Source organism: Brassica napus, chromosome C1, assembly GCF_020379485.1.
Source record: "Brassica napus cultivar Da-Ae chromosome C1, Da-Ae, whole genome shotgun sequence".
Lineage (NCBI taxonomy): Eukaryota > Viridiplantae > Streptophyta > Magnoliopsida > Brassicales > Brassicaceae > Brassica > Brassica napus.
This window is the reverse complement of record NC_063444.1, coordinates 41,891,103-41,901,851: the sequence shown is the minus strand read 5'-3', so window position 1 is coordinate 41,901,851 and position 10,749 is coordinate 41,891,103. Positions and strand designations below refer to the sequence as shown.

Here is a 10,749-nt window from a genome sequence, read left to right as displayed (position 1 = left end):
AAGATGATCTGCCACTCCATTTTCTGCTCCTCTCTTGTCTCTGATCTCAATATCAAACTCCTGTAGCAGTAAGATCCACCTTAAGAGTCTCGGTTTAGCATCTTTTTTCGTCATCAGGTACTTCAAGGCTGCATGATCTGTGTGCACAATTACTTTCGAGCCCACCAAATAGGACCTGAACTTCTCGAAAGCATAAACTACTGCCAGCAACTCCTTCTCAGTGGTAGCATACTTGATTTGAGCATCATCAAGCGTTCGGCTGGCATAATAGATCACATGGAGTTTCTTGTCCTTTCTCTGCCCCAAAACAGCTCCAATCGCGTAATCACTTGCGTCACACATTATTTCAAATGGCAAGTCCCAATCTGGTGGCTGCACAATGGGAGCACTGACTAGAGACTTCTTGAGAATCTGAAACGCAGCGAGGCAGTCAGCATCAAAAACAAACTTCGCTTCTTTGCACAGCAGACGGGTGAGTGGTCTCGCTATCATAGAGAAGTCTTTGATAAACCTCCTGTAGAAACCGGCATGTCCCAGAAAACTCCGAATATCCCTCACTGTCCTGGGAGGCTGTAGGCTGGTCATAACTTCAATCTTTGCTTTGTCAACCTCGATACCCTGCTCTGATATCCTGTGACCCAAAACAATGCCATCTTTCACCATGAAATGACACTTCTCCCAATTTAACACCAAGTTCTTCTCCTCACATCTTTCCAGCACCTTGCACAGATTAGCAAGGCAGTCGCTAAATGAAGAACCGTAGACTGAGAAATCGTCCATAAAAACCTCCATAATGTCCTCAATAAGATCAGTAAAGATCGACATCATGCATCTCTGGAAAGTGGCAGGAGCATTGCACAATCCGAAAGGCATTCTCCTGTAGGCAAAAGTACCGTATGGGCAGGTGAATGTTGTCTTCTCTTGGTCGTCTGGATGAATGGGTATCTGAAAGAACCCAGAGTAACCATCGAGAAAACAGTAGTAGGGGTGGTTGGCTAGTCTTTCCAGCATCTGGTCAATGAAAGGAAGTGGGAAGTGGTCCTTCCTTGTGGCTGAGTTTAGCTTCCTGTAGTCAATGCACATCCTATGCCCTGTGACTGTTCTGGTAGGAATCAGCTCAGCTTCTCATTTGTGATGACAGTGATGCCACCCTTCTTAGGAACCACATGAACCGGGCTCACCCAAGTGCTGTCTGAAATTGGGTAGATCACCCCTGCACTCAACAGCTTTAGAATCTCCTTTTTCACAACTTCCATCAGTTTGGGATTCAGTCTTCGCTGGTGCTCTATGGACGTCTTTGACTCATCCTCCAAGTGAATCTTGTGCATGCAAAGATCTGGAGAAATACCTGTAATATCATCCAAAGAGTACCCCAATGCTTTTCTATACTTTCGCAATTTTGAAAGAAGCAAAGCGGTCTCCACATTATTCAGGTTAGCACAAATAATAACAGGATATGTGGAATTCGGTCCCAAGAATGCATACCTCAGCCCAGCTGGGAGGGCTTTAAGTTCCACCTTTGGAGCATTCTCCTCACTCCAATCTGGTTGGGAGGATGACGGTTTGACGGTTTTATCGGTGCCTGAGTCTTCAAGGCTGACATAGGCGACATGCTTCTCAATCGGTGAGGCTGAATCCAAAATCTCAGAAAATCCAACCACTTCTTGGTTCATGAACCCGAACTCACTCTCCCTTTGGGTCAATGCGACTTGTAGAGGATCATCAGTGTGCAACTCTTCATCCATTTCCTCCACCAGTTCAGTCAATGTATCAACCCAGAAAGTCTGTCCATCAATAGTCGGATTTTTCAGCACCTTCTCCACATTGTATCTCATCGCCATGTCTCCTAGACGTAAGTCTATATGCCCATTCTGTACATCAATCATGGCTCCAGCAGTAGCTAAAAATGGTCTGCCCAAAATGAGAGGATCTTTAGGTTCCTCTTCCAGCTCCAGAACTACAAAATCGGTAAGCACATATCCCTTTCCAACACCAACAGGGATGTTTTCTAGTACACCGACTGGTCTTCGCACTGATCGGTCAGCAAGGACCAAGGAGATCCTTGTAGGTTTGTAGTTCGTCATGCCTAGCCTCTCAGAGACAGAGAAAGGCATTAGGCTCACTCCTGAACCCAGATCGCAGAGACTCTTCTCAAAAGTAAGTGATCCAATGCGGCATGGTAGAACAAATGCTCCGGGATCTTCACGCTTTTTAGGCATGACATTTTGTAGAACTGCGCTACACTCCTCATTGAGCATCAACACACCCCGCTCTAGGCTCATCTTATCGGTAAGAATCTCCTTCATGTACCTTTTAAGAGAAGGTACCATCTTCACCGCTTCAACAAATGGCAATCTCACATGTAACTCCCCAACAAGGTTCTTTAGCTTCTCGTACTCACGTTCTTTGATCTTCTGCCTTGGTCTGGATGGGTATGGAGCCTTAGGAACATAAGCAGGAGGCGCCACATACACCTCTTCAGGTTCAGAGGAATTTGGCTTCGTCGACACGGGATCGGTCGATCCAGATGGACCGGATCGGTCGATCTCCTTCCCCTTGGATCGGTCGATCTGTTCTTGAGATCGGTCGATCTCTTTCTCTTTCGATTCCTCAATCGTTTTTCCACTCCTAAGTGTTATAGCATTCACAAACTCCTTGGGATTCGTCTCTGACTTCCCTGGTAGAAATCCAGGTGCTGTTCTGCTGCTGGAGGCGGTTTGAGCAACTTGCTTTTCCAAAACTTTCAAATGGGTGTTCAAAGCTTCGAACTTCCCATTAAGCTCTCCATACATGTTATCCACCTTGGTGTTTATCTCTGCAGTGCTATTCTTCTGACCTTCTAGCACCATTTGCAGCATCTTCTTAATTTCGTTATCCTGAGAAGGCTGTGACGAAGAGGCATTTCCTTGATTCTGATAGTTGTTGTACTGCTGCCTTTGCTGAAATCCTGAGTTGCCCGAGTTATTCCCCTGATATTGATTTCTGTTCTGAAATCCTTGGTTGAACACACTCTGGTTCTGATTCTGGTTCTGCCTGTTTCCTGCCTGAGGGTAGGACTGATGTTGTGGATTCTCCACATTGTTGCTCCGGTAAGACAGATTATTTTGCTGATTTTGATTCCACCCAAGGTTCTGATTGTAGCCTCTGTTGTAGTTTCCTTGACCACCAATGTAGTTCACATCAGCTTGAATATCATCTAAATCATCACCAACAATTTCTTGTGAGGAACGATAGCCTTGCTCCTCCACAAATTTCACAGATTTCTGATCTCTCTTGAGAAGCATCTCAATCTTGGCATTCAGCTCATCTATCTTCTTGGATTCATAACCAACACCCTTCTGGCTGGTGTCAAACCTTGACTTGCGGTTTGCTTTGCTGGATGACAGGTTGTTCAGCAAGGTGTAAGCTTCTTCAACAGTCTTGGTCATGAAATCACCATTACTTGCTGTGTCCATGGCATCTTGACTCTCTTCATGAACTCCATTATAGAAAATGTTCAGCAAACTCACATCGGTGTAACCATGGTGAGGGCAGTCCTGTGTGTACTCCTTGAAACGCTCCCAAGCCTCATGAAAGCTTTCTGAATCAAGTTGCTGAAAGCTTCCAATTCTGCTTCTCAGATATGTGGACCTTGACTTGGTGAAGAAATGCTGTAGAAAAGCAGCTCTTGTCTCTTCCCATGTAGTAAGAGATCCTGGAGGGATGGACTTTAACCATCTGATAGCTTTATCAGCTAAGGAAAACGGGAACAACCTGCATTTCAAAGCGCCTTGAGGAACTCCATTATGTCTGCTGGTGTCACAGACTCGCTCAAAATGCTCCAAGTGATACATCGGGTCCTCAGACGGGTTTCCATGAAACGGATTTTTCTCCACCAAATTAATGAGACCAGTCTTGATCTCAAAGTCTCTTCTCTCAATGGGAGGTGGGCGAATCCCAGAACGATCGGCATAGAATGCATCTGGTGTATCATAATGTGCAAGCGTCATCCTAGGCATGCCATAGTCTCCAGCCTGTTGTCTTGCAGCTACACCAGCCTGCTGATTATCACCAGCATTGTTGCCTTCTCGTTCATTTACAGGAATTGGATTTTGCGGGTTGTCCTGAAATTGGTCTTCTTGGTGTTCAGCCATTTCAACCTCTTCAGCGGACTCAAGTCTTTTCTTTTTCACTTGTCTCTCTAGGCGGCCGAGCTCTAACTCCAAAGGTATTAAATTCGATGATCCTTTGCTTCTAGTATGAAATCCGCTCATTCACCTGAAAACACAAACAAAAAGAGAAAGACAGAAACATTAGACAAAATAAAGAAAATGCTATAGTCTTAAACTGATCATTAACTCTAGGGTGACCAAATGGTCCCCGGCAACGGCGCCAAAAACTTGATGTCTCGAGTTTTAACCCGATTATCTAACTGCAAGTGCACAGTAAAGTACGCAGTAGTAATACGGGATCGAATCCACAGGGACCGATGATCACACGTAGAGTTGCAGACAAGTTAATAGCTACAGCGAATCAAGATATATTTTTGATGGTTTTTATTTAATTTTCTTAGTGTCACAAAACATAAACAAGCATGTAAAAAGATGATTTAAACGATTTGAAAACTATTTTAAAACAAACGTTGGGCATTGGGAATTCTCAGGGATTTCTTTTTAATCAAGATACAATTAATGGAAGACACAGGGATATATTAAGAACCGTCTAGAACTCAAACACGATATTAGAATTAACCTACTTCCGTAGCGCTAATTCTCTATGTTATAGAAATCTCCACACTAACTTCCGCTGAGTTTCAATTTCTAAACAAGCATTAAGAACAGGTTCAATATGTTCACAAAGCGCAATAACATCAACTTCCGAGGGTTAAGGACACTTTGCTCATCTAAAGTATTTTCGGAAGTTCAAACAATCACTTTCGGTGCATCAAACAATCTGAAATCATGAACTAAGTGATCAATTCAGTTCAAGCAGTAAGAAATCCATTAGATGAAGAACCAAAACGTAATCCCTTAGTCTACACACGTTTTATGGATCAAAACATCAAGAAATCCCCTATGAGAACCCCTAAACCCAACTAGATGACTACTCACACATAACTAAGCAAGAACAAAACGATTTTGATGAAGAAAACATGATAAGATTGTATTAAAACAGAGTAAAGGTTCAGAAGATCTTCTCCAAATGGTTTTGAGATGAACTCCTTTACAAATCTTCACAAATCACACCAAAACAAGTACAAAACACTCAAATCTTCTCTCTAGAACTTGTAAATCTCCTCCTTGGTCGCCCCTGGTCTTTTCTGAGTCTCCAAGATCGAGTTCTTTCTGAATTATTGAGGGGAGTGGGTAAAAAGGAGTGAAAAGCTCGTTTGTGCGTGTGGAGCCCGTAGCGCCTGAGATCGGTCGATCCACATGGACCGGATCGGTCGATCTAGTGCATGAAAGCGTGGGATCGGTCGATCCACGTTGTCCGGATCGGTCGATCTAGTGCATGGCGTGGGATCGGTCGATCCACGTTGTCCGGATCGGTCGATCTGTGGCTCTGTGCGATCAATACTTCTCGTTCGGTCCATCTTGCTTCTGAATAAATCCCGAATGCGTTCTTTTCTTTCAAGCTATCTAGTAACCTGCATATTACACTTAAGAACACCAAAACGCATCAAATAGACCAAAACATTAATTAAAACCGACCATTTAATTGCTCCAAAACGAGTTTAAAACCGTTAAAAAATACGGAATATCAATAGACAGAGACCCATTAGAGCTGGTAAGATATGCAGAAAATGAATGCCAAGCCTGGTTTGATGCGAATGAAGTGCCACAACCAGTGATACAAGAAACAATACTGAGGAACCCCAAGTCTTAAGCTTGGGTAATATTTGCTTGTTAGATGGATCTTGGACACCTGCTGCTCACTTTAGTGGATGGGATGAGTTTGGATGGACAGTGGGGGCAACATACAGCTTATGGGGACCAGAAATATCACTCGACGTGAATCAGCCCTGCATTCGGAACTAGAAGCACTGTGATGGGCAATGGAGAATATGCTTCAACACTCGACCTGTCAGAGCTTTGGGACAGACTGTAAGGACCTGATCGCAATGATAAAGGAACCTCATGCTTGGCCAAGCTTTGCGACGGATCGCAATGATAAAGGAACCTCATGCTTGGCCAAGCTTTGCGACGGAATTGGAGAGGATAAAGACACTTCAAATATGCTTTTCGGACTTCAGCATCATTCATGTACCAAAAGCGCACAATCAGATTTCAGATTTTTTAGCTAAAACTGCAAGATCCTTCCACATGGAGTTACTTTTTATTGGTTGTTTTATTCCGGTCTGGTTACCTAGACCACCTCTAGCTCGAGTAATAGAACGGTCTTTCGACTTAAAAAAAAAAAAACTAAAATTCGATTATTGTTCAAAAAAACAAAAATCTGATTTCGGTTGAAAATATTTTCGTGGAGTGGGGAAAAACCTCTAAGAAAAGTGAAGCCATTAAAACGAACAAGCATATGGAAAACTCGCTTAATGGATTAAGTGCCTACCATTTCACAGTTTCACCTAATTGCACTTACATTGAACGATATATTCCAAAATATACACTTTTATGTTAGGGAGAAAAATATAATCTTTGGATTCAAAGAGCTTTGTAGCAATATTGTATTTCCATACATAGAGCAAACTATATGTTACATTGCAATACCGGTTTTACGCATGTGCTGGAGGTGCTTTTGCACTAGGTCCTTCATTTTTTCGGTAAATTTCTTTAAAGAACTAGGGTTTTGTTTTGTCAAAAACATATAGGACCTTAATTTTAGATTTATAAAAATATAACAACAATAGTGAGAAAATATTTTTTGAGCACAAGACCCATTAGCTGAATAAGCTGGCCCTGGTACATTGTGGACATATAATTTATGTGAATATTATCCTATAGATTGTTCGGGGGGGGGGGGGGGGGGGTGGCGTAGACGCATTGTAATGTATTTGAACTGATGTTCTCAGCTCAACACTCTCAAATCTTCTCTTTCCTTATAGGAGTAGCTTTCAGTCTTTCTTCAAGTTTCTTGTTTTCAGTTAGCTTTTTGAAAATAGTCAGCCATCATTTGTTTATCTCAATCTGCCTTGCATAGTCGAATAACAACATTTTATATCGAGAGTAGTTTCTACTAGTTAAAAAACTTTCTTGTCACATGTCAGAAATGGTAGCTCAAGTACAGATCAAATTTTTATCGCAAATGGGCCGCGTTTTATAATTTTTAAACTAGGTTAACAAATGGGCCGCTAAACTAACAGAGTTAAGTATGAGGCAGGTCTAAAAAGAGTTCCATTTAAATAATTTAATAATGATAATATTAAACCAATTTACCGATCCATCGCCTTTCGACCCGCTTACCAAGTTGGTGCAGAAAACATTATCCGATACAAATATCTAATTCTACTAAAAAACAAAAACGTTACTCTATTTTCCGAAAAATGTAAATTCAAAATTAAAAGCCAACTTGCATAAAAGAAAATAAAAGGAAGGAACGAAATAATAAAATCGAATTTCTAGAAAAGACGCGATGACCTAGTCGGCTTCACCCTTCTGTATAAATCGGCCCCTTGAGACCTCTTCTCTCCTTCACAACTTAGGTTTCGAATTCGATAATCAAAAAAAAAAAATCAATCATCTCAATTCTCTCTCAAGTCGCAAGCTACGATCAAGGTGAGTCTCGTGATCTCTTCTTAGATTAATCGTTTATTTCGATCGCGAGTTGTTCTCTGTTCTTTGAATTTGAATTTGATTCGTCGGCAGAAGTTCGTCGTATTTGTTCGTCATGCGTCGATCTGTTGTTTCTTGGTAGGATGTTGATTAGTGTTTGAGCGATCTGATTAGTTATTCTTAATAGTCGTGGATCTCTGTTGATAAGCGTCGATCCGTGATTGATTGCTATTCTTAGTTTGATCTGAATGGTTCATTGATGATTTGATTCGATCGTAGAATTCGATTTAAATAGTAGAGTTATTATGTGATCATATGTCTTGTTTGGATCTGATTAATTTGGTACGATCTGACTATTGAAATTGATTTGGGTTTTTGATTACTGATATCAATTATTAGTTTTTTTAAAAAAAATTTCAGATGCAGATCTTTGTGAAAACTCTCACCGGAAAGACCATCACCCTCGAGGTGGAAAGCTCTGATACCATCGACAACGTTAAGGCCAAGATCCAGGATAAGGAGGGAATCCCACCGGACCAGCAGAGGCTCATCTTTGCCGGCAAGCAGTTGGAGGATGGAAGAACTCTTGCGGACTACAACATCCAGAAGGAGTCGACTCTTCATCTCGTCCTCAGGCTCCGTGGTGGTATGCAAATATTCGTTAAGACGTTGACGGGAAAGACGATCACTTTGGAGGTTGAAAGCTCCGACACTATTGACAATGTCAAAGCCAAGATCCAAGACAAAGAGGGTATCCCACCAGACCAGCAGAGGTTGATCTTTGCTGGAAAGCAGCTCGAGGATGGTCGCACCTTGGCAGATTACAACATCCAGAAGGAATCTACTCTTCACTTGGTCCTGCGTCTACGTGGAGGCATGCAAATCTTCGTCAAGACTTTGACAGGAAAGACGATCACGCTAGAGGTGGAGAGTTCCGACACCATTGACAATGTGAAAGCCAAAATCCAGGACAAGGAGGGTATTCCTCCCGACCAGCAGAGGCTTATCTTTGCTGGAAAGCAATTGGAAGATGGCAGGACCTTGGCCGATTACAACATTCAGAAGGAGTCTACGCTTCACTTGGTCCTCAGGCTCCGTGGTGGCATGCAAATATTTGTGAAGACCCTTACCGGCAAGACTATCACATTGGAGGTTGAGAGCTCAGACACCATTGACAACGTCAAGGCTAAGATCCAGGACAAGGAAGGCATTCCTCCGGACCAGCAGCGTCTCATCTTCGCTGGAAAGCAGCTTGAGGATGGTCGCACTCTTGCTGACTACAACATCCAGAAGGAGTCGACACTTCACTTGGTGCTCAGGCTTCGTGGTGGTATGCAGATTTTTGTGAAGACCTTGACCGGCAAGACCATCACACTGGAGGTGGAGAGCTCCGACACCATTGACAACGTCAAGGCCAAGATCCAAGACAAGGAAGGCATCCCTCCGGACCAGCAGCGTCTCATCTTCGCTGGAAAGCAGCTCGAGGATGGTCGCACCTTAGCAGATTACAACATTCAGAAGGAGTCCACCCTTCACTTGGTCCTTCGTCTCCGTGGTGGTATCTAAAACTCTCGTCCTGTGTGTCTGGTTTTCTTTTAAAAAGTACTTAAGGTTTGTGTTTTGGGGTCTTATAAAGCCCCTGATGAATAATTGATGAACTCTTGCGTCCTTGTTTTCTCTTTCCTTGTGAACCAAATCGGATTTCTCTATTGTGAAATATATAATAGTCGTTGCGTTTTACTTTTCCCTATTGTGCTTTGTATGTTGTGATGTTTGCTAGCTAGTGTAGCATGGTTCGATTGAGAATTATCAGGTGAGAGTGGTTGCTGTTTAATGTTCTGCCGTTTGCTTATCTCCTGTTTACTTGGCTTGTACCTCTGAACTTTTAATCCTGAATGAGGCTGACGTATGAAAGTGGTTTAGGGTTATTCTCACTCTGCTTGAGTATGCCTGAGGAAGCTCGAGTATGGTTTAGGGTTCTTGGTTTAGTTTAGAGAACTTACAGTCTCATCTCTTTGTTACTGTCTTTTTCTTTACTAGCTTTAAGCCCAATCCCTTTATCAGCAACAAGTGGTCTGATTGTGTTAGTTTCTCAAACAGATGGTTAATAGAGTGGTCTCTCAAACAGGTGGTTGATAGTGTAGTTTCTAAAACATGTGGTTGACAGTGTAGTTGCATAACTCGTCTTAAGTGGTTCTTATTGTTTATCTGTGCCCACGGATTGGAGGTGACAAGAAGGTTTATAGCAAAATCTAAAACTGTTCCACTGGCCATTGAAGGCTTCATTCTCTTTGGTCATGTGCTCTTTTTGAAACTATAGCTTCAACTCTCATTATGCCTTTCTTAGCAACAGATGGTTAATAATGGTTCTTACGTTTGGAAATTCATTCTCTTTGTTATCGTCTTTGTCATGTGCTTTTGAAATTAGCTTCAAGTCTCATTATGCCTTTGATAGCACCAGACAATTCTCAAACAGATGGTTGATAGTACAGTTTCTCAAATCTCCTCTCAAGTGGTTCGTACGCACCTAGCTGCCTATAATGCTTGAGTTGCTTATGAGAAAGATGATTCTTGTAGATTAGCTTTCTCTGGTAATGAGAAGAGTTGTGTAATGGAAATTTTCAAACCTAAAACAGATGACAATGAGCCAGTTGACTCTTGTGTACATTGAACCAAAAGTAATGATTCTATCAGAGACGTGTGTAAAATCAAAAGATATAGAATATTGCAAACAAAACGTTTCTTGTTTGAAAGAAATGACTCTTATCAGAGACGCAAACAAATCCAAGGGATTAATCAGAACATGCTGTATGATGTCGTCGATTCTTTATCTAGTTTCACTAGGCATCTCCATAGCGAGTCGTTCAGAGAAATAGCTGAGTCTATGGACGGTAAAATCAAATCAGCGGTTCATTCTCTGTAGAATGTTCTCTAGGTTTTCTTGTGTGTGTTCGTCGAGTTTCAAGAATTGTAATACTAACGGAGTGTGTTTGTTGTAATGTGATGAGAGCAACCTTAGCTGAGTTTGCGTTTCCATATATGA

General features: G+C 42.1%; 1 protein-coding gene and 1 non-coding gene across 3 annotated transcripts; both read left to right on the top strand.

Annotated features, from left to right (window-relative positions):
- The first annotated feature begins 3,516 nt into the window (after nt 1–3,516).
- LOC125581104 lies at nt 3,517–3,623 on the top strand. The gene has a single exon (XR_007318815.1). It is a non-coding gene; the product is annotated as a small nucleolar RNA R71 (small nucleolar RNA).
- Nucleotides 3,624–7,466: 3,843 nt separating this feature from the next.
- LOC125574778 (polyubiquitin-like) lies at nt 7,467–9,446 on the top strand. Of its 2 annotated transcripts, none has more exons than XM_022705175.2 (2): nt 7,467–7,709; nt 8,127–9,446. In XM_022705175.2, the coding sequence occupies exon 2, from the start codon at nt 8,127–8,129 to the stop codon at nt 9,270–9,272; it is 1,146 nt and encodes a 381-aa protein (XP_022560896.1). In that variant the 5' UTR covers nt 7,467–7,709; the 3' UTR covers nt 9,273–9,446. The 2 variants fall into 2 exon arrangements, with proteins under 2 accessions (XP_022560896.1, XP_013642089.1); XM_013786635.2 differs by having other exon boundaries at nt 7,519–7,709; nt 8,106–9,446.
- Nucleotides 9,447–10,749: the final 1,303 nt, after the last annotated feature.